Source organism: Prionailurus bengalensis, chromosome F2 (assembly GCF_016509475.1).
Source record: "Prionailurus bengalensis isolate Pbe53 chromosome F2, Fcat_Pben_1.1_paternal_pri, whole genome shotgun sequence".
Classification (NCBI taxonomy): Eukaryota; Metazoa; Chordata; class Mammalia; order Carnivora; family Felidae; genus Prionailurus; species Prionailurus bengalensis.
This window is the reverse complement of record NC_057353.1, coordinates 46,318,881-46,343,108: the sequence shown is the minus strand read 5'-3', so window position 1 is coordinate 46,343,108 and position 24,228 is coordinate 46,318,881. Positions and strand designations below refer to the sequence as shown.

Sequence of the window (24,228 nt, the reverse complement as noted above, 5' to 3'; positions counted from 1 at the left end):
ACATATAAGATTCCTGGAGAGGAAGAGAGGAATATGGTTAATGGAAGACAGAAACAAAATAAGCACAGATGTTTAAACTGGAAAAAAAAAAAAAAAAAGCTGTTGTTGCTCACATGGAAAAGCATAAATATGGGATTCATGAAAAGGAATGGTGAAATTTTAAAAATTGATATTTTATAGAAGAAATGCAGCAAAAAAAATCCTCCTCACCTTCTTATAAAACATCAGTAAGAACCAATTAAAAAAAACTTACAAGTCAATCTATATAAAAGGACCTTCATAAGGACATATAAAAAGTATAACACAATCCTCAAAAAGTTTAAACATAGAATTCCCATAGGACCCAGCAATTCCACTCCTGAGTATACACCAAGAGGAACCAAAAACAGGTATATAAACAAAACCCTGTGCACAAAATGTTCAAAGCAGGCTGTTCACAACAGCTCAAAGACGCAAACAACCCAAATGTCCACCATCTGATGAATGAATGAACAAAATGATATATATCCATATGATGGATTATTCAGCTATAAGAAGAAATGAAGCACTCACATATACCACAACAAGAATGAACCCTGAGAACACTGTGTAGGTGAAAGAAGCCAAACACAAAAGGTACCTCCTCTAGGACTCCACTTATAGGGACTACCCAGAATAGGGAAGTCCATAGACAGAAAGCAGATTAGTGGTTTCCAGGGGCTGGGATAAGGGAAAATGAGTGATTGCTTAATGGGAACAGAATTTCCTTTTGGGACGATAAATGTTTTGGAACTAGAGCGAGGTGGTGGTTATACAACATGTGAATGTGCTAAAAGGCCACTCAATCGTATATTTTAAAACAGTTTTCCCTTCTGTGAATTGTACTTCACTTTTAAAAACTATATAGTGCAGCAGGTTCAGAAATGTAATTACAGCCTGTCAGATATAGATTTCTCCCTTCAGACCTTCCAGCCTATCACTGTGAACTGTTATTTCCTAAAATACCTTTCAACAGGCCTTTCCTCTCTGTCAGCTACTTCAGGGGCCTTCCCAACTTTGTTTCACAAGAACCTCTAACCATGAGAGGATTCTATTTTCCCCAACTACCTTGGATATGACCAGACAGAGGAGGACAGGCAAATTCAAAGCAGAGCACAGGAGTGAATTACACTGTTAGGGAATGACTTCATTCAACACATTTTACTGAGGATATTTACTGTATGAGGTACTTCAACTACAGAGATGGATAAAACACAATTCCTAACCTCACAGAACTTCCAGGAGAATGAGAGAAAAATAATTTTACAAAAAGAGAGGGACAGAAAATTTACAAATAATATGGAAGCTGTGTAATAAAAGGCACAGTGTTCTGGGGTCACTGGGAAGAGAGCCTGAAATACATGTATGGTGAGGCAGGAGGTGGGTGTATCTGTGAAAGTATTTCCTAGAGGAAGCAGACCCTCTCCTGAGAGACAGGAAGGAATTAACTAGACAAAAAAGAAGAAAAGTACCTTCAAGCATATATGTGGCAGTAGATGACACTTTGGCAAGGCAGCTGTGCCACAGGGCAAATGGCTGGAGAGCTCCCACGTGATGCTGCCTGATTTTACAAGATCAAGATCAAAGAGTCTGTGAATGCCCAAGGTTCCAGCTAGCCCCACTCTAGATCCAATAAACAGTATATATCCTTTTTAGACAGGTTCCACGTGACCAGAGAGTGAACGTTCCAGGAGATGGCCATTGGCTCTACATACAGATCTTTCCGACAGTTTTCTCCAAAGTGTGGTGAAATAATGTAGGAAGGTAAGGCATGATTTTATAAAATGAATTAATCCAAAACATGCCACTCTGATTTCCTAAAATTTTGCTCAAGGTCTCCTCATGTCCCATCAGTGCTCTTCAAAGACCACCTCAGGCACTCTCTCTCCAACAACTGAAGTCTACACAAAGGTGGCCTGGCCTGTTAACCCCTGCCTTCCTAACCATTTTTCACAGTTGGAGATAACCTGTCTTGTGTTTTTTCATCTAACTATATTCTGGTTTGCTTAAATACAGAGACTATATTATTTTTCCCCATTTTGTCTCTTTAGGTGGTGGGGGGGTGAGGGACATGGTACACTAGACCAACACGGGGCACAGCATAACGCACATGATTATACTTTGGACAAATGGAATCAGAAAATATTATACATAATTAGAAATATTGCCCAACTAGTAATTTTCAAATTTCACCTGAAAGCCATTTGAAGTCTGGAAATTCTTACCTTCCCATGCTCACTCAGGGGGTAAATAGGTCATAATATAAATTAGATCCAAATTCTTTGCTATTTCACCATTGTAAGTTAATACTCATCCTAGATGAGTGTCTATTTAAAGGGCATATAACCAAATATCTAGCAGGCTCATGAAGACATCCGTTCTCCTGAGGAGAAACAACCGATATGTTTCCACTGACAGATGTGGTGCCAATGAGCATGTGCAAACCCTGTAGGAGAAGATTCAACATGGCAGTTTTCACTACATTTTTGGATCCTGTCCTATAATTAGTACTGATTTACAACATCACTGAAAACACTTCCTAACTCCACAGATATTTATAAATACTGAAATTAAATGCTGTGCGCTCAGAACAGCAAAGATCTGTACCCTAAGTTAAAAAAAACCATAATTACTGAACAGTAATAAATGGACCAGGAAACAAATACAAAGGTGTCAGAGGACAACTCAAAATGTACTGCAGGACAGTTAGAAGTTAAGTTATAGAGAAAGAACTGTTTGGTTTTGATGGGAGTGAGAGAAGGCGATCATTCATGCAAAGTAAATAATAGAACAGTCTACACTTTGGTAGTTCTTGCAGGTGGGGAAGAGAAGAATGTAGCTCCATTGTAAAACAACTAGACCTCAGTCACTGCTTCGGGTTAGGTTACCTGTTAATACTGTCATTCGCTAGCTGGATTGTGCAGTCCATTTGCAACACCGTTTTATAATCCACATAAGCTTTCTGATACTGCTCTAAAGTTTCATAGGCCATTGCTCGTCGAAGAAGAGGTTTGATGGAGAATGGATGAAGTTCCAGAGCCCTAAAGACAAAAATATTACATGTCACTTGTTCTGAAAATTACTTTTTAACTTATACTAACTGAACGTACACTACGGTACCGGACTCTCAGAAATATTTTTATGTATCTGCCAGTCCATATTGGGGACCTAGGAACATACTAGAAAGGCAAACTCAGAGTAGAAGAGCAATCAAACTTGCATACCTCATTTCAAACAGTTCCAAAGCACTCTGGCATTTACTCTTTCCCCCACTGAGCCTGCGCTCCCTGGCAGCAGGCAATGTGTCTCACCCCCTCCAACGCCCCTCCCTGTGCCCTAACAGAGCCAACCGTAGCACCAGGTACAAAGTAGGCTTTCAAAAGATTCTTGTTACTTACTGATGGATTAAAAGGAAAATTTTTATCTACACCTATGTGTTTAACAAGGCACCTTAGCACAGAACCACAGAAGCTTGCAATACATTTTGAAAATCAGCTCTGAACTTCATACAGTTTATTATGATTTACTTGCTGCCAAAGGGCTTAAAAAATAAACTGGAGGGAATCAAGGAAGTATATGAGAATTCCTTATAAATCATGAATTTTCATCTTGCACTTTTTAGGCTACGAAGTATTTCTAACATCACTAGAACATACAATCAAAACATTGAATTTATGAATGAAAACTATCATACTTAGTTTTAACAAACTTAACTAAAATTGTAAAGTATGGTGTGCACAGATCCTCGGAAGAGCCCACTTTCTATATAACCCATGAGTGAGCATCTGCTGCACCAGACTGTCCACACTGGGGACGGCAGGTCTGCTCTTCTGGTTAACTCTTCTGTTCCATGCAGCTTATAGATCAGCTGCAGGGAAAGCACGAGTGAGGGCTGCTTTACTTTTTCTCCAGCAGTCTTGGGGATCTACTGTCTATTCCTGTCTACAGTGATCTGGCAAAGAGCAAGCTCTGACAGGACATCTACCGTGTGCTGGTCACTGTAGACATTCTCACAAGCCTGCAGGGTAAACAGTCCCACGTTCATTCTGCAGGTGAGGGGATGGAGAGACATGGGGCCATCTGCCCACATGTCAGTTCTTTTGAATTTAAGCTTCAGGAAAGCAAGGACACTGCCTGTCCTAAGCACCACTATATTCCCAGTGTGGAGATCAATGCCTGGGCCAGAGGAAGCACTTCAGCAAACACCTGATTGAACCAATGCTCTTTCTACCACAAAACAGTGCAAAAACACTATAAATAAAGGAACTTCACTGGAGTCATCTGCCACTGGGACTCCTTCACAATTCTCCACGTCATACTCAACTGCACGTGTGGGTGCATTCCCGGGCTGTGTACCATAGAGGCTGTCATTAATTAGCTTCAGTTCTTTAAAAAATAACACATTTTGTTCCACCCAGGTGTTAGGATTATGGGTTATTTTAATGATCTCCTTCGTACTGTACTGGGTTTTAAAATTTTTTTCTGTAACACATACATATTACTTTTGTAAACAGTAAAAGTTACTTTATTTTATTTAACTTAAAAAAATTTCTTCTAACATTTATTTATTTTTGAGAGAGCACAATCGGGAGAGGGGGCAGAGAGGGAGCCACGGAATCTGAAGCAAGCTCCAGGCTCTGAGGTATCTACACAGAGCCCAACGCAGGGCTCGAACTCACAAACCGTGAGATCATGACTTGAGTCGGATGCTTAACCGACTGAGCCACTCCAAAAGTTATCTTAGAAATTAAGATCAAGTAAAAGCTTTTAAACACTAGAAAACAGATCTCTGAGCATCAGGATCTATCACTAGTACCACTGCCTTAAATCTAGCTTAGTTTCACGCTTCGGGGATATTAATGGCATGAAGAGGGATTGTAAATACGTGTAATACTTACACAACTACCTCATTTCCCCACAACTACCCCATTTCACCACAGACTTCCAATGCCCAAGGTGCTATTTAGCCACTCAAGATGGATTTGAGGTAGGCGTGGAATGTAACACTGCGTGAGATGATGCATTTAACTTTTAGCACTCCCAGCCTAGTAAATGCAAGGTTTTTTCTCTTTAACCACAAGCCTGAAAATGAATACGAGCTTATAAATGGAAATTCTGCTAAGAAAAAAAAAAAGGCATTCATTCATAAAAACACAGAGAATTTTTAAACCAGAGCTTACAAAAATTTAACTATTCAAATTAACACTTTTAAGGCCCTACAGAGTCTTCTAATTTGAAGCCTGGCAGAGAGCAGCAGAGGAGCAAAAGCGAAGAATTATCAGGCAACATTCATTTTTATTGAGCCTGTCAAAATACCCTTGATGGAAAGTCACTGAAAGATATTTTGGTATAGTTTAGAGAACCCAAAAAAGTTCTCTGGCAGATGGGAAAAGTGAAGACTTTTTTTTAGGTGATAAAGAATCCTGAGAACAGACGACAAAGGTAATTTCTAGGATAACGGTTTTAAACTTCAGCTTAGGCATCATAACCCTGTTTCATGGCTCACCTGGAAGTCTAAAAGAAACATGGAGATACTGTGGCCAGGAGACGGGCAGGGCCCAGAGCTCCCTGAGCTCTCCCAATACCCCTTATACTCCCAGTAGTGATTCTCCCAGCACACCCCGGGACAAACCTTAGAGCAAGTGCTTCAGAACAGGCCCCAGGAATTCAGACACATAAAATCAAACATTTTCTTCCCAAAACGCATACAAAGGTATAGATCATAGGTCAATCTACGAAAGCTAATTCACAGGATCCCCTCCGCTCCTTACTTTAAAGTTTGCTCCCGTGAGTTTTTCTTTTTCAATGTTTGACTACAGCTACCACTTGCCTTGTAATAAGGGCTCATGGCAGAAAAAACAACTCTCCAAAGAGCAGACGATTAAGTGAAAAACTAAATAGGCTTCCATTGAAATGTATGCAATCTTCTTGAGATGAAAAGAAAATACAGTCCTATTTCTGCTACTAAATGATTCCTAGTTCACACAGATTTAAATACATTGATTTCAACATGTTCGCAAAAGCCAATCATGGTTTCTCTGGCATTAAAACGAGTTTGAGACTCACTGCTCTGGCGTAAAATTATCTCATACCCCTTATGTTGGGACTCATAAACCAGGTATCAAGAAAACACCGAAGTAGGTCGGCCTCTACGGAGGTCAGCACTGACCAGCAGAGCAGGATTCCTTGGCCTACAACACAGCTCTTATCTAAGGACATCTTAAATAAACCACTGCCACTTCCCTCCCCAGAAGGCCATCTCCTGCTCTTCTTCAAGACAAACCTCCATTCTAGCCTCCCTAGACACCATGGCTGGAATCCCATCGTTGACTTCCTCCCAGATCGACACTGAAACACAACAAATTTTATGTCTGCCACCTTAAACCATCTCACTTAAGGATAAAGTGAGTCCATTTGTTTTGCAGTGGCCCTAACTATAGGGGTCTCAAGTTTTTGTTTTTTTACAGTTTAGTTTTTGAGAGACAAAGACACACATACAGCGTCAGTTGGGGAGGAGGGGGACAGAAGCCCAAGCAGGCTCCGTGCTGTCAGTGCAGAGCCCAACTCAGGACTTGATGTTCGAACCATGAGATCATGACCTGAGCCGAAAGTCAGACACTTAACTAACTGAGTCACCCAGGCACCCCTAGGGGTCTCAAGTTTTAATTAAAGTCCTGAACTTGCTTACTGCAGGAAGACCTAAGACCAGTCTGAAAGGTATTAGCAACAGACACTTGAGCTACAAGGTTCATAGCTGCAAATCACAATGTGCTTGATATTCCACAAATTCACATGGTCTTGTTGGTTATGGGCAGTGGTGAATGTTTAACAACCGGCTCTCCTCCTAGGGAGAAAACCCCAGATATGTGGGATTTGCCAATTTTCACAGTATTAGTATTCCAAACAAATTGGTAGATTTCAAGCTACCAATTTGACTTCAACCAGCTCACAAAATTCTAAAAATACAACAATTAATTAGTGTGAGCTAGCACAACAGTGGATGGGGTCTACAGTCAGGCCCGAGTGAACATATACAGTATTTACTTTTAAATACATAAAATTGGGAAAAAGAAATCCAAGCCCCTCAACACTTTTTTAAAAAAATTCAGGCACAGATATTGTAAGTTTTTACCCATATCAATATACTGATACTATCAATGAAAAACAATTAACTGTTCATCTTTTTTTTTTTTTTTAACACTTATTTATCTTTGAGACAGAGAGAGACAGAGCATGAATGGGGGAGGGTCAGAGAGAGAGAGGGAGACACAGAATCTGAAACAGGCTCCGGGCTCTGAGCTGTCAGCACAGAGCCCGACGAGGGGCTCAAACTCACGGACAGCGAGATCGTGACCTGAGCCGAAGTCGGCCGCCTAACTGACTGCGCCACCCAGGCGCCCCTAAACGGTTCATCTTCTTGGAAGGTTATCCACATAAATTATTGTTCAAACTAGGACTTTTGAGAGTGAAAAGGGTGACAGTAATAATTTTACCACACAAGAGTAAACCAGGACTGTGAACATCAATCCAGGACATACGATTTATTTGCTAGATACTTAATAGTAGCTTCTTTCCAAAGGGCTCCTGAAGCAGGTTTATTCCTTGATAGTGGAAGAAAACAGTACTTTTTATTCATGTAAATATATTCACCAATTTCAGTATGTAACTTGTTGAGTAACATGGGTGACCACAGTGCTTGAAGGATGCAAAGCTGTATGTAAAATATGGTTCTGGTCCTCACAGAGCTCAATATCCAATGTAGTGGATGACACAAGTACCCACAGGTGTGAGAGTGACAGTGCAAGGGTTATAGCCATGCAAGTGACCAGGAAGGCAAAGAAGAGGGAGGGGTTAGTTGAGCAGGGATTTCAGAAGCAAAGATGTGCTGAGGGCATTACAGACAGTGGACCAAATGAGAGCAGAAAGCTTGTTCAGGGGGCAACGTGGTAAAAAAGGAGCCTATAATTATCTGGAACACCATACTGAGCCACTGAATGCCTATTTGAAACACAAAATAATGCTTCAAGAAAAGTTGTTCTGACACTACAGTGGATTGGAGGCAGCAGAGAGGTTAGATGGAAGGCTTGTCCAGTAGTCTAGGATATGAAAAGAGCGTGAATTAAGGTGGTGGCTGTAGAAATGAAAAAAGTTTGCAGTCTTCTGTTAACTGTCTTCAGTTAGAAGAAGTTTATGAAAAAGAATTTATGACTTCCATGTATAATTCAATTAACATGTCTTTAAAAAGTGTCTTAAGAAATCAGACTCATGCAAAAATTTAGTAAGCAATTAAATACTGCATTCATCACACTGGAATGGTAAAACTCTCTTGAGAAACCTGAAAATGGGCAGTTTACCTGGTACAATCTTGAATGCAGCCGCTGCAGTTTCCTTCTTTTAGGTAACACGCTGCTCTATTTGAATATAAGATACTTAGATCATCTGCGCTTCCACTTCCTAAAATCACATTTAATTAAACACGGTTAAAATCCATTAGCGCAGTCACAGTTCACCATCACAAGACGACTGAGGTCTCCAGGGACACTGCAGTCCTGCAGGCCGCCCATAATGCGGCGCCCCGGGAGCGGCCCGTGCCCGCAGTGGCCTGCCCGCGCACACACTACGCATTCCACGGTGCTGCCCGCCCAGGTCGGTGCCACCCCGCCCTGGGTCTGTTCCGCATGAAGGAACGCACGCACGCGAGCGCCTGCCACCGGGCGGCGGCCCGGCAGGTCCCGTGAGCCGCAGCCCTAGGGGAGGCGCGGGCGCTGCTCGCCTACCTGCAGGCTCCAGCTGCGCGATCGCCGCCGAGTACTTGAGGGTCGCCTCGGGGAACTGCCCGCTTCTGAACAGCTCGTTGCCCTGGCTCTTCAGGCTGGCGGGGCCGAGAGGGGCGGCGGGGGACGGGGGCGCGGCGGTGGGGTCTCCCGCGCCCCGCCCGCCGCCAGGGTGCCGGCTGGCGCCGCCCTCCGCCGCCGCCGCCGAAGCACGCGGTCGGCCCCGCTTGTCCGCGCCGGCCCCTGGCGACCGACCCCGCCGCGGCGCGCCCCTCTCCGACCGCTTGCCACCCTCGCTCTTGCCGGTCAGCTTCTTCTGGATGTTGCCCATGGCGCACGGCTCCGCGGCGCTCCTAGCTCCGGCCGGCTCCGCGCCCTCTGTGGGAAGTTGATGCGGGAAGTGAGTGTTTGCATCATCAGGAGAAACTACCTACCGCGGCTGCCGCGGGGGTGTCTGCGCAGACGCACGGCGCAGCGCCCGAGGGGGCGGGTCGCGGGAAAGGCCCGGCGGGCACCGCCCCCGCGGGCGTGGAGGCGCGGTTCCCGGCACTTCCCGGGGCAGGTCGGCTCCGGGGCTGACCGCCTGGCCCGGTCCTCCCGGCAGTGCGTGGAAGCCGCCCCGTAGTTAACTCGTTAAACGCCGACGGGTTCGAGGCGGAACCGCTGTCCAAAGTCATTCCCTATGTCAAAGCATACGTGGCGAGCTACAACTTACAAAATATGTGTACCCTTCTCCCATTTACAATTTACGAATGAAGTTACTAAACATTGAATACAATAATTAATTGCACCCAACGTCAGAGTACCATTTTCTTACGTTAAAGGACTAGGAGAAAAAGATAATGCGAAAGTGAAATAAAATCCAAGTGATTAAATCATTTAAAAATGAATTTAGCAAAGAAGTGATCTAAAATAGGTACCAAGTTTTTAAAGGGAGCCTTCAAAACAATAAATTTCCCATTACAATGCTTATGCAAACGTAAATTCTTTTGATCTTAATTGAAAGATTTCAGAGCCCACTTTGGATCCTCTTTCTCTCCCCCTCCCCTGCTTGAGCTTGTGTGTGCGCCCGCTCAAAGTCTCTCTCTCTCTCAAAAATAAACGTTAAAAACAACGAAAGGAAAAAGAAAACCACAAATATTTAAATGAAAATCAGTGGATGCTCACCTTTAGGCAAGCGCTGAGTATAAAAACACACATACAAGTGTAATAACCAAAACTGGCTTCATTATGAACACAATAAAAAGATCTTGTTATAGCAATAAATCCTGAGATTGGACCCAGTAAGATTATTAGAGCAAGGCTCCAGTGTTCGTCATCTGGTATCTGCTGCTCAAGTCCCCTCCCAGCATAAAACCAGATAAAAGCATAGATCAGTGTCAGCAGAAACAAGACAATTTAGTACTATTTTCTATTACCTTGTACATTATCCCCTCAAGTCTGTCTATTACTAAATAGCTGCAGTTTATTTGGAACTTAATACGGGTCAATATCTTTACATAATCATTAATCCTCAAACCAAGTATTATCATCCCCACTTTACAAATGGGGCAACAAAGACACAAGGAAAAAGCTAAAGAATGTCCTGGAGCAAAAGAGCTAGAAATCAGCATAACTGGATTATGGGATTCCAGGGAAATGAACTGAAAGTCATACCTCTTCCCTTAAGATTGAAATGTCTTTGAACAGCTTTGTTAGTCTCTACAAAGGTAAGCAGAGGCCCAAACATGAAAGACCTGTGAGTTCTGGTGGTACTGAACTGTGGGACATTCCAGAGGAGTTGTTCAGGAGGTGGCTCCAAAAGTAGCTCAGAGGAGTGGCCTTATCTTGACTCTTCAGATAAGTCCTAATTAGCTTGGGAGTTGCTGATATAAACAGGATCATTGAAGTTTGGGTATGGATGAGGTCACTCAGATCTTCTGAAGGATTCTTAAAAAATACTAATACTTAAAGGATGATCAGAAGAAAAACCTCCAATGGGATGGAGAAGTATATAGAAATGAGAGAAAACCCAGGAGGGAGTACTGCCTCAGAAACCAAGAAAGAGTATTTCAGGGAGAAAGGACTCAACAGTAACAAATATCAAAGGAATGGATGGCCAGCAGTGTCAACTATATAAGGCCTATAGAGAACCATTAGATCTAAAGCCACAAGGACTTACTTCAGTAGCCTTCAAAAGTTTGGGTAGTTGGTAGATGCAAAACTCCTCAACAAAAATAGCAAACCGAATCCAACAGCCTATACAAGGATTATACACCATGACCAAGTGGGATTTCTCTCAGGAAGTAGTTCAACAGTACAAAATCAATATACACACCACACATGAATAGAATAAGGGGAAAAACCACATGACCACAACTGACATTGAGAAAGTGTTTTACAGGGACACCTGGGGCGCTTGGGTAGTTCAGTTGGTTAAGCATCTGACTCTTGTTCTTAGCTAAGGTCTTGATCTCAGGGTCATGAGTTCAAGCCCTGTGTTGGGCTCCACACGCTGGGTGTGAAGCCTACTTAAAAAAATAAAAATAAATAAAAACAAAAAGCATTTTACAAAATCCAACACCTTCTCATGACTCAAAAAAAAAAAAAAAAAAAGAAAACCACTCAGAAAACTAGGAACAGAAATGAAATTTCTCAATCTGATAAAGTATAATTATGAAAAACTCAGTCAACATCATATTCAATGGTAGAGTCCTAAAAGTTTTCCCCTGAAGATCAGGAACAAGACAAGGATACTATTTTCACTGCAGCTACTCAACATTATACTGGAAATTGTAGCCTGATCAATTAGGCAAGAAAAAAATAAAATAAATTAAAAAATAAAATAAAATAAGCATCCATATTGGAAGGGAAAAAGTAAAACCATTTATTAACAGATGACATAATTGTTATATATTATTATATATATTTTATATTATGCATATGTGTTTGTATGTGTGTGTTTATATATATTTGTGTGTGTATAACACACACGCACACACACACACATACTAAAAAGCAAATTCAGCAATTTCAGGGTATAAGATATACTAGCAATGAACAATCTGACAATTACAACAACAGTCCCGTTTACAATAGCGTCATACAAATAAAATTTAGGAATACATTTAACCAAGGAGGTGAAAGACCTGTACGCTGAAAACTACAAATCATTGCTGGAAGAAAACCAACAAATGGAAAGGCATCTCTTCATTACCGATAGGATGACTTAATTTTAAGGTATGCAAAGTTATCTACAGATCTGGCATAATTCCTAACAAATTCTTACAGGCTTTTTTGCAGAAATGGAAAAGCTGATCCTCAAATTCATATGGAATTTACAGGAGTCCAGGATAATCAAAACAATCTTGAAAAAGAACAAAATCAAAGGACTCACACTTCTGATTTCAAAACTTACTAAAAGTTCCAGTAATCAAAACAGTGTGGTACTGACATAAGGATAGACATCTAGACCAACAGAATAGAACTGAGAGTCTGCAAACCCATATTTATCTATGGCCAGTTGATTTTTGACAAGAGTGTCCAAGTCCATTCAATGGGGAAAGAATAATCTGACAAATGGTGTTCAGACAATGCATTTCCACATGCTGAGGGGGAAAAAAAAAGCTAAGTTGGACCCCTTCCTACATCAATCAATCAAAATAAGTTAGTAATCTAAATATAAGAGCTAAAACCATAAAATTCTTAGAAGAGAACATAAAGCTAAATCTATATGACCTTGGATTTGGCAAAGGATTTTTATATATGACATCAAAGGCACAGGCAACAAAAGAGAAAATAAATTGAACTTCATCAAAATTAACAACTTTTGTGCATAAAAGGGTATTAATAAGATAGTAAAAAGACAACCCACAGAATGGGAGAAACTGTGTGCAAGGGTCTAGTATCCAGACTATATAAAGTGCACTTATAATGCAACTATAAAGAGACAATCTAATTTTTAAATGGGCAAAGAACTTGATAAACATTCCTCCAAAGAAGCTAAACAAATAATAATAAACACGTAAGATTGGTTAACATAGTAAGTCATTAGAAAAATGCAAATCAAAACCATAAGGAGTTACCACTTCACACCCATTATGATGGTTATAATCAAAAAAGTAAACTGTAACAAGTGTTTCAAGGATGTGGAGGAATTAAAATCCTCATATATTGGTGGGACTATAAAATGGTATAGCCACATTGGAAAATAGTCTGGCAGTTCCTAGAGAAGCTAAACACTGAGTTGCCGTGTAACCCAGCATTCTACTCCTAGTTATTAAAATTAAAAACACATGCATAAACACAAAACTTGCATAGCCACATTATTCATAATAGACAAAAAAGTGGAAACAGCCCAAATGTACATCAACAGATAAAGTGTAGTATTATCCATGCAATAGAATATTTGTCCATAAAAAGGAATAAAGTACTGACACATGCTGCAACATGGATGGACCTTGAAACTATTATGCTAAGTAAAAGGAGCCAGACATAAAACACCACATATTGTATGATTCCATTTATATGAGATATTCAGCACAGGCAAATCCACAGAGACAGAAAATAGTGGTTGTCAGGGGAGGGGTGATGGAAGTGACTGTTAATGGGTATGACATTTCTTTTTGTGATGATAAAAAAATGTTCCAGAATTAGATTGTGTTGATGGTTGCACAACCTTGTGAATATATTAAAATCCACTGAACTTGAAAAGGATGAATTTCATGATATATGTATCCTATCTCAATTTAAAAAAAGGAATGCTTATTTCACTTTACCCTTGATGAGTCAGAGGATACTTTTTTTTTTTTTTTAAACCCCCATGTTGGCCAATTTGATGGGAGAGAAAAGGAATCTTTTCCCTTTTTTATTAGCAATACAAAATTTGTTGATCACTTAATTTATCCATTGGTGATTTATCTGTTCATACACTTTGTTCATTTCAGTACTGGGCTATTTTAACATTTGATTATTGTTTTTTAAAAGCTCTTCATATTATAAGGTTATCAACTGCTTGTCATTTTTCTTAGTTTGTCATTTGTATTTTAATTTTTTTTATAACATCTGACTTATACAGGTTTTTCACTTTTACAGTCAACATCATTTACCTTTCTTTTCATGATTTTGTCTATTAACTCTTTGAAATCCCTACCCTTCCACCTTCCTGATCCCACTGACTCCAGGACAAGAGAAATAACTGTATTTTATTCTTCTGTGAGTTACTATCTAATTTTCTTATATTTCATTTTTAAGTGGGGAATAAGCAACAGCACTAAAGAGGGGCTAGATGCTTAATTTCCTCTGATTGCTTCACAGACTCTGTAAAAAGACAAAATAAATACTAAAGCCTCTGACAGCTAGTTGTATGATGATGGTCACATCTAAATGCTCTCCAGTAGGGAGAGAAAACACAAATAGATGGGGAGTTCCCAAGAAAGCCCAGAAACTCAAATCCCCAGACCTAATCAGCCTGACATATAGATATTTCTTCATATTGGTCCTTGGAAGGGCAGGTGAAGGAAACCTATCATTTGTCTTGTCTCAGTACCTGATACAGAGTAGGTGCTCAATAACTGTCAGCTATTAAGTTAAATCCACTGGTTATGTTATACCTCAGTCGGGATGAACTGGGCCTGGCCAACGCAAGTGGTGCTCGCAAGGGAGCAACATTATCAGCCGAGGTTAAACAACACTAAATGCTGCATTTTTTCATGGCCTTCAGGGCTCCCTGCATCATACCCCATAATGACTAGGAATTCTTTCTCGGAATGTGGTGATATGGGGAAACACATGCAAGGATTCCATCCTAATAACACCCCTCTGGGCTTTCACATTATTTCCTAGAAGTGACTTCGATTTCTCCTGTCTTGTCCAAGGCTCCAGGACCTCTAACAATGGAACTCGGTAAGGTGAGCATAAGATAGCCCCATTGATTTTATTTCATCTTAAAAGGACTACCTCTGTGCTTCTAGCCATTTATTCCACCTATGGATTTGCTTTCCTGATAAAAGGGAACTAACTGGTCTTAACATTTACATTCCTCTCAAGACATTTTTGTTTTCGGAATCTCACATATTTTTAAGTATTCACTTATCTACAAAATAATTATTGAGGGGCACGAATGACAAGATCAGATATGGTTCCCTTAAAGCTCTAGCTGCTTGGAAATCTGAATGAGAATATTGCTTCTCTGTAGTTCTAATGTTAGGGATAACCACCTAACTCAGAGAGAAACATCTTATGAACCTATTAAATGATATTACATAACAATCCTAACTCAGACTACTAATCATAGAATATTACTCATTGTTTAATGATTAGCCCTTCCCTGTTTATGTTTATTTGTGAGGAGGGCTGTTTAGTATCTCTCCCTCCCCCAGCTTTATTGACATATAATTGACATATAACATTCCTTGTGTAAGTTTAAAGTGTACAACGTGATGATTTTATATATATACATATACATGCACACATATATACACATATAAATATGTATATACGTATATTGCAAAATGATTACCATAGTAAGGTTACTTAAAACATCCATCACTTTACATAACTTTTTTTTGTAGTGAGAACATTTAAAATATACTTTCTTAGCAACTTTCAAGTATATAATACCACATTTTTAACTATAGTCACCATGCTGTAAATTAGCTCCCCAAAACTTATTCATCTTACAACTGGAAGTTTTCACTCTAACCAACTTATCCCCCATGCCCCCACTCCTGGCAACCACTGTTCTACTCTCTATTTCTCCAAATTTGGCTTTTTTTTTACATTCCACACAGAAGTGAGATCATACGGTATTTGCCTTTCTCTGACTTATTTCACTTGGCATAATCTCCTAAAGGTCCACCTATGTTTTTGCACATGGCAGGAATTCCTTCTTTTTTTTTTTTTTCTTTTTTTTTGTGGCCTAAAAATATTCTAGTGTGTGTGAGTGTGTGTCTTACATTTACTTTATCCACTTATCTGCTGAAGGACACTTAGGTTGTTTCCATGTCTTGGCTATTGGGAATAATGCTGAAAAGAACAAAAGGGTACAGATACCTCTTTAAGATAGTGATTTCATTTCTTTTGAACATATACCCAGAAATAGGATAACTGGACCATATGGTAGTTTTAATCTTTTGAGGAACCTCCATACTGTTTTTCATAGTGGCTCCATTAGTTTATATTCCCACCAGCAGTCAGCAAGTGATCCCTTTTCTCCACATCCTTGCCCACATTTGTTATTTCTTATCTCTCTGATGACAGCAATTCAAACACATTTGGGGTGACATCTCATTATGGCTTTGATTTGCATTTTCCTGATGACTGATGTTGAGCACCCTTTTCTGTATCCACTGGCCATGTGAGTATCTTCTTTGGAAAAATGTCTACTCAGTTCTTATGCTCCTTTAATCAAAAATGATCACATTGGGGTGCCTGGGTGGCACAGTCGGTTAAGCGTCCGACTTCAGCCAGGTCACAATCTCGCGGTCCATGAGTTTAAGCCCCGCGTCAGGCTCTGGGCTGATGGCTCAGAGCCTGGAGCCTGTTTCGGATTCTGTGTCTCCCTCTCTCTCTGCCCCTCCCCCGTTCATGCTCTGTCTCTCTCTGTCCCCAAAATAAATAAACGTTGAAAAAAAAAATTTAAAAAAAAATGATCACATTGGTTTTTAACTCACTTGTTCCTCAACATAGGTTCAGCCTCTGATAAGAGTCAGTGAGCACAAGGGAGATAAACACCAAATTACATCTGTTTCTTTGACAGTGTAGCCTGGTGATGTTCAGTCTGGACTTCATAGAGTATAGAACGTATACTTTCTTAGTTGGCATCCAGTAACCACTTTTATGAGATAGGCTTTGGAGTCACACAGATTTAGGGCCATATCCTAGCCACGTGACTTACAGCCAGTGCATATGCGGCAAATAACTACAACTGTCTAGGCTTCCATTGCCTAATCTATGAAAGTTTGCATTATAGCTTTCTTGAGAATTAAATAAAATAATCTATATAAAACACTTTCATAGTTCTTCAAATGTGTTAATCTTTCAAAAAAAAAAAAAAACTAGCAATGAGAAAGGCAGCTCCTGTCAACATGGAGTAAACACACTCCACCCATCTCTCCCACTGAATATAACTAAAAATCTGAAACAGAATTGATGCAGCAGGCACACGAGGACACCGAAAAGTAAATGGTAGCAGCCCAGTTGGGAAAAGGAACTAGAACCTGAAATACCACCAAACCAGCAGTGAGTTTCTGTTTTTTCTTTCCTCTGATATCTCCTAACCTGGGTCAAAGGCCATCTAAAACCCAGAACTGCTGCACTGGGTGTGGGGAGAAAGAGCTTCAGGAGAAGCCCTCTATTTAGTTTATCTAAAGCAACAAGTTAGCTGGCACCTATGAGAGAGAGTTGGGGAAAACCTGGTTTTTTCTTTTTTCCTTTCTATCCAATCCCAGCCCCCAGCCAATCCTCCAGCAGCTGCAGAGGCAGCAGCTGCAGAGGCAGCAGCAGCCAAGTAGGTACCTAAACTCTTATCTCTGGTCAGAGAAGCTGTGTCCCAAGCATTCTTCCCCATTGCTTTTCTTCTCTGTCCTGTTGCTGCTTAGTCCCGGAGGCACACAGTCATGGGAAGTGTGCGGTAGAATGGGGAAATTAAAAGTCTGGCTTTCTAGCTAGAGGAATGGGAAGGAAAACCATTGGAAACCAGAAAGAGTAGAGAAGAACCACAGAGAGAAGGGAACTCAAGAAAACAATTGCAAAGAATTGTATATGGACTGGACGCACCCTCCAGGTGATCTATATGCATGTGACCCTAAACGTCATTCTGAAAATTCTGAGACCGGAATCACAGGGGAAGACCACTGCCCAGACCCCAGCTAGTCACAGAGTTGTGTACAGGTGGGACAGATCCAAATAGCATTGCAAAGGTCTTGAAACTAAACTGACATTAGAACCATATTCCACAGGAATGCCTGGGTGGCTCAGTTGGTTAAGTGTCTGACTCTTGGTTTTGACTCAGGTCACGATCTCACAGTTTTGTGAGTTCAAGCCCCACATCGGGCTCTGCATTGGCAACACAGAGCCTGCTTGGGATTCTCTCTCCCCACCCCACCCCCCCCCAGCCCTTCCCCCACTGTGCTGTCTCTGTCTCTCTCAAAATAAATACATAAACTTAAAAAAAACCCCATATTCCACAGAAGTTGGGTAGGAAAACTGTTACCCTAACCTAATCAGATTAACTGCTTTAAAAAAATTCTCCATAAGATTTAAACAAGACTGAAAACCACATAATATTTAAAATTGCTAGTATACAGTACACAATTACTTAACAAATGAGGAAGAGAGAAAATATTAACATTTGGCAAGGGGAAAAGACAATTAAGTAATGCCAAACCCCAGATAACACAGATGTTAATACTCAAAGACTTTTAGTGACTATTATAACCATGTCCAAGAAATAAAGCCAAACTCTCCCAAAATGGACAGAAAGACTTAAAAACTTTGCAGAGAAATGTAAGATTTTTAAGAAATGGAAATTTTAGAGTGGAAAACCACAATAACCAAAATTTAAAATTCACTGAATGGGAGCAACAGTAGATTTGGGATCAAAGAAGAAAAAAATCAGTGAACTTGAATATAGATCAATAGAAACTTTTCAATCGTAAGAAAAAAAAAAAAGAAAAAAGCCTCAAGGACTTGTGGGACAATACTAAGTGGTCTAACAATTGTGGCATAACAGTCCCTGTGGGAAAGGAGAAATAGTATTGTCCCCCAAAAAAACTTTTGAAGAAATTATGACAGATCATAGGTTACCAAGGTTTGAGGTGAGGGGAGAATTTGGCTAAAAGGAGAGCAAGGAGTCTTTGGTGTGATGGAATTGTTCTGTATCCTGATGGTGGTGGCTGTCACATGAAATTATATACATGTTGGAACTGCATACCAAAAAACTCCATTTTCACTATATGTAAATTTTTTAAAAGAGTTTTTAAATATTTATTCATTTTTGAGAGAGAGTGCGAATGAGCATGAGACAGGGAGGGGCAGAAAGAAAAGGAGAGAGAGACTCCCAAGCAGGTGCTGCACCGCAAGCCCAGAGCCCCACACAGGGCTCGAAACCATGAACCATGAGATCATGACCTGAGCCGAAATCAAGAGTTGGGCCTTAATTGACCGAGCCACCCAGGGGCCCCCCATGTAAGATTTTAAATGATCTCCTTTAATTTTAAGACGCTTGGCTTGACACCTTTAGATGAATATAAACCTGTAGAACAATATTTGCTGCCAGAATTTATTTAAAGTGGCTGAAAGGTGAGTCTCAATCCTTGAAACACTATTTAATGTCTCCTTTTTTTCTTTTTTTTTAATCCTTTTGATGCCCTCTCTTCTTTTCCTATCTCCCTGGTGCTCTTAGTCTGTTTCCTTTTTTCTCTTCCTCCTTTTTTTCGGTCCCTTTGTCTTTACCCTGTCTTCACTGATCATATATTGTCTTGAGCTATATATCTTACGTTATATTTCTGTCACTGAAAAAATAACAATGTTTACCTCTTTACTTTTTTAAGTTGAATGAACATTTTATATTTCTCTTTCAAAATTAAAATATTCTGTCAGTTACTTGCCAAGTTGAGTTCTGTCCATGAATGATTTTCAAAACTGTTGCTTTCCCTTTGAATGCTGGGGTGGGGGGTGGGAGGCTACTCTCAGAAGGGGGTAGAGCCGCCGCCCCCCCCCCACAAGGGAGTAGGTGGATCTTCCCCCTTAAAGCTGATGTAACTATCATTATTTTGTATTATGAAGATAAAAGTTTACCTAGTCTAGATTCTTTTAAAAAAGTTATATCAGAGGTGAAATTATGCCTATTTCTTTTGCATATATAAAAAAATTTTTTGAGAGGCACGTGTAGCAATTTCCCAACAATGCATTCATCTTTGTCCTATACTCCTGTGAAGGCAACATATTTTGTTTACAACCAAGTAGATATATACGGAACAATCATCTAGGAGAAAGGTAAAGGTTAAGGTTAACTTGCAAATGGCTGGTACATGGATAATATGATAATATTACTGGTATTATCAGTATACCATGATAATCAGGAATTGAACACCAGAGAAGTGTACCAGGTTAAGAAGAAAAATGGGTTTGGAAGATTATATTAGGAAAAACATAAAGAAAAAACTTGCTTGTGAATTTATAAGGTAAAGCTAGAGTTTGGTAGACTAAGAATTTTGATAGAGAAAATTTGAGCCAGCTCATCATATAAAAAGGGAGGTTTTTGCATAACCAAAAGAGAAAAGATGTTTTACTCTTATCTCCGCTGTTGTCTTCATGTTTTCTTCTGCTGTCCTTTCCACCTTCATCCTCTGAGTTTTCTACTTCCTGGATTACCATTCTCTTCCCTTTGGTTTCAGTCTTAGGTGCAGGTTGAGAATTTTTCAGATCTCTTTCAACCTCCAACAAGGTCTTCTGCAACATAACCACCATGTTAAAGAAAATTTCTTCCTTTAATTAAAAACATAACCATCCTGTCAGGTAGGAATATGAAGATATTAAAAAGTGAATAAAGATGGGGCGCCTGGGTGGCTCAGTCGGTTAAGCGTCCGACTTCAGCTCAGGTCACGATCTCAAGGTCCGTAAGTTCGAGCCCCGCGTTGGGCTCTGGGCTGATGGCTCGGAGCCTGGAGCCTGCTTCACATTCTGTGTCTCCCTCTCTCTCTCTGCCCCTCCCCTGTTCATGCTCTGTATCTCTCTGTCTCAAAAATAAAAAATAAAAAAAAGTGAATAAAGATATCTAAGATAACACTTTTTATGGTGACCTTTCTTTCCTTTTTCAAACAACTTCATTGGTTTGTCTGATTATAATCATACATGTCCATGGTTAAAAACTTAAAGCATAATGAGCATGAAAAGGAAAGAAACCACCTAAAACCCTACCACTCTGATAACACTGACATTCTGACATTTCTAGATATATTTTTACATGTATGTATACACAGTGAGACACAGTTTTATACAAAATCATGACTCTTTTTTTTTCAATATATGAAATTTATTGTCAAATTGGTTTCCATACAACACCCAGTGCTCATCCCAAAAGGTGCCCTCCTCAATACCCATCACCCACCCTCCCCTCCCTCCCACCCCCCATCAACCCTCAGTTTGTTCTCAGTTTTTAACAGTCTCTTATGCTTTGGCTCTCTCCCACTCTAACCTCTTTTTTTTTTTTTCTTCCCCTCCTCCATGGGTTTCTGTTAAGTTTCTCAGGATTCACATAAGAGTGAAACCATATGGTATCTGTCTTTCTCTGTATGGCTTATTTCATTTAGCATCACACTCTCCAGTTCCATCCACGTTGCTACAAAAGGCCATATTTCGTTCTTTCTCATTGCCATGTAGTACTCCATTGTGTATATAAACTACAATTTCTTTATCCATTCATCAGTGGATGGACATTTAGGCTCTTTCCATAATTTGGCTATTGTTGAGAGTGCTGCTATAAACATTGGGGTACAAGTGCCCCTATGCATCAGCACTCCTGTATCCCTTGGGTAAATTCCTAGCAGTGCTATCGCTGGGTCATAGGGTAGGTCTATTTTTAATTTTCTGAGGAACCTCCACACTGCTTTCCAGAGTGGCTGCACCAATTTGCATTCCCACCAACAGTGCAAGAGGGTTCCCATTTCTCCACCTTCTCTCCAGCATCTATAGTCTCCTGATTTGTTCATTTTGGCCACTCTGACTGGCGTGAGGTGATATCTGAGTGTGGTTTTGATTTGTATTTCCCTGATAAGGAGCGACGTTGAGCATCTTTTCATGTGCCTGTTGGCTATCCGGATGTCTTCTTTAGAGAAGTGTCTATTCATGTTTTCTGCCCATTTCTTCACATGACTCATTTTTTTGAAGTAATGTTAAAAGTTCTACATGTTCTATGCCAATTAGAATGAAAAATACACATATATCAAAATATTTTTCTTCCCTCCCTTCCCCCAATTTTTAACAGCTTACAGAGGTATAGCTGACAAACTGTATACTTCAAATGCACATGTTGATAGCTTTTGACCATAATAAATATATCCATCATTCCCAAGTTTCTTCCTGTTTCCTTCAACTATCTCCTTTTTGGCCCTCCCCTGTATCAGCTGTTCTTTTTGTCATGATAGGTTAGTTTCTATTTTCTAGGATTTTATATAAATAGAATCATACTATATGTACTTTGTTTTTTACTCAGCATAATTATTTTGAAATTCACCCACACTGTTGTATATCTGTATCAGTTCATTCCTTTTTATTGTGAGTAGTAGTCTATGGTATGGATATAACAATTTATCCATTCACCTATTGAAATATGTTTAGGCTGTTAATTTTTGGCAATAAAAAGCCATTATGAACATCTGTGCATAAATCTTTGTATTGACATATGCTTGCATTTTTCTTGGGTAAATACATAGGAGTGGAATGGTTAGATCGTACGGTAGGTATATGATTTTAGGTTTATTTTTTTCACAGGAAAATATTTATTTTAATTTATCATACATATTTACATTTTAGGAAGTTGCCAGGTCGGTACATTTTCCTCTGTAGGTTTAGTTTGAGCTTCAGTTAGCATTTTCCAAGATCTTTCCAATGGCTTATCCCATATTGTAACATGTGCTCTTAAGTGTATAGGTAAAGACAGACCCCGGATTCTTCATACAAGACTCAACTGGGTGGTTTGAAGATTGTGAACTGCTGACACTTCCTAATGGAAACAAATACTTGTTCTTGGACTAAAAGGACCCTCACTCACATCAATGAAGTGACCAATCTGTGTAGCTTGACTATTCTCTTAGGGTTCTGAGATGACTGCTCTTCTATGAAATCCATTTATACTTGCTGTGTTGAAATATCTCTAATGTCATTTTTGTTTCCACTTCCAGAGTTTCAAATGGAAGATGTTTATAAATTAAAACACGAGCATCTTCTGTGAAGGAACACAGGTTCTCTTTTGTTGGCATCCACTTATCACGTCTCTTATCCAGAACTGCATCATAGCAGAAGGCTCCAGAGATTACAGAAACCTCTGGAGCTCTGACCAAACTGACCACACATTCATCTTTGAATGCTCATCATCATGGCACAAGAATGCTAATAAGCCTTATTCATTTCTACTGGACCATGATCTTTGAAAGTAAGGAATTCAATTTCCTGGGATGTGGTCAAAGTTTAAACATGTCCCCAGGTTGTCCATCCACAAGACCCAGAATTGACTTCCTGCAGGATCATTCACTTAAATGGATAGCACAACTATAAGGAGTTGAAATGTTTTTATTCGTCACAAAGACAGTGCCAGGGTCAATTTTCTCATCGTGTTTAAATTCAGTCTTCTCAGTTTGAGGAGTTAATGATAACTGCCTGTTTTTCTCTTTATTAAAGAGATCATTCTGCATTATTTGCTTGTTTGCTTCTTTGTTATTGAGTTTTGAGAAGAACTTTACAGTTCTTCCTCAACTTATAATGGGGTTATGTCCTAATAAGCCCATCGTAAATTGAGAATGCATTTAATACATCTAACTTACCAACATTGTAGCTTATTAGCCTAGCCCACCTTAAACGTGCTCAGAACACTGATATTACCCTATGGTTGGGCAAAATCCTCCACCACAAAGCCTATTTTATAATAAAGTGATGAATACCTCATGTAATTTACTGAATACTGAAAGTGAGGAACACAGTGGCTGTATGGGCACAGAACAGTTGTGTCTCGCTTTCCCTATGTGACCACATGGCTGACTGGGAGCTGCCACTCACTGCCCCTGCCCAGCATATCGCTAGCTTGGAAAAAAATAAAAATTCAAAATTCAAAGTACAGTTTGTACTGAATACATATCACTTTGGCACCATTAGGAAATCAAAAAATTGTAAGTCAAAACATTGTACGTTGGGGACCATGTGTATATTCGTGATGCAAGTCCTTTGTTGGATATACAATTTGAAAATATTTTTTTTCCTTAGTCTGTGGTTTGTCCTGTTTTTTCTTCTGATGATGTCTTTCAGAGAGCAAAAGTTTTAAATTTTAATGAAGTCCAATTTACCAACTTTTTCTTTTATGAATTTTATCCTATGTTTCCTTCCAGAACTCTTATATTCTAGGTTTTACACTGAGGTATATGATCCATTTTGAGTTAATCTTTGCATATAGTTAAAATATAAATGGTTAAGTCTTGAAAGTTAATATGTAAATATGAAATTATATTGGGTAGTGACATTAAAGGTGGTTCTGCTTGTTTAAAAATTTTTTTTAGAGAGGGGCATCTGGGTGGCTCAGTTGGTTGAGTGTCTGACTCTTGATTTCAGCTCAGGTTGTGATCTCACAGTTCGTGGGATTGAACTCCGTGTTGGGCTCTGTGCTGACAGTATGGAGCCTGCTTAGGATTCTTTCTTCCTCTCTCTCTCTGCTTTTCCCACTCACATGCACCTTCCTTCTCTCTCT

The 24,228-nt window shown here is 39.8% G+C and overlaps 1 protein-coding gene and 1 pseudogene across 1 annotated transcript in view; both read right to left on the bottom strand.

Moving 5' to 3' along the window:
• The window catches only part of SPAG1 (sperm associated antigen 1), a 70,228-nt gene that overhangs the window by 18,208 nt on the left and 27,792 nt on the right, over window positions 1–24,228 (bottom strand). Inside the window, exons 10-13 of the mRNA XM_043601470.1 lie at window positions 20,066–20,225; window positions 8,796–9,170; window positions 8,373–8,472; window positions 2,907–3,059 (exon numbers count right to left, since the gene is read on the bottom strand). Of these exons, the coding sequence (XP_043457405.1) occupies window positions 2,907–3,059; window positions 8,373–8,472; window positions 8,796–9,170; window positions 20,066–20,225 (788 nt within the window). The remainder of the gene's footprint in view (window positions 1–2,906; window positions 3,060–8,372; window positions 8,473–8,795; window positions 9,171–20,065; window positions 20,226–24,228) is intronic.
• Window positions 21,673–24,116, bottom strand: LOC122495661 (annotated as a pseudogene).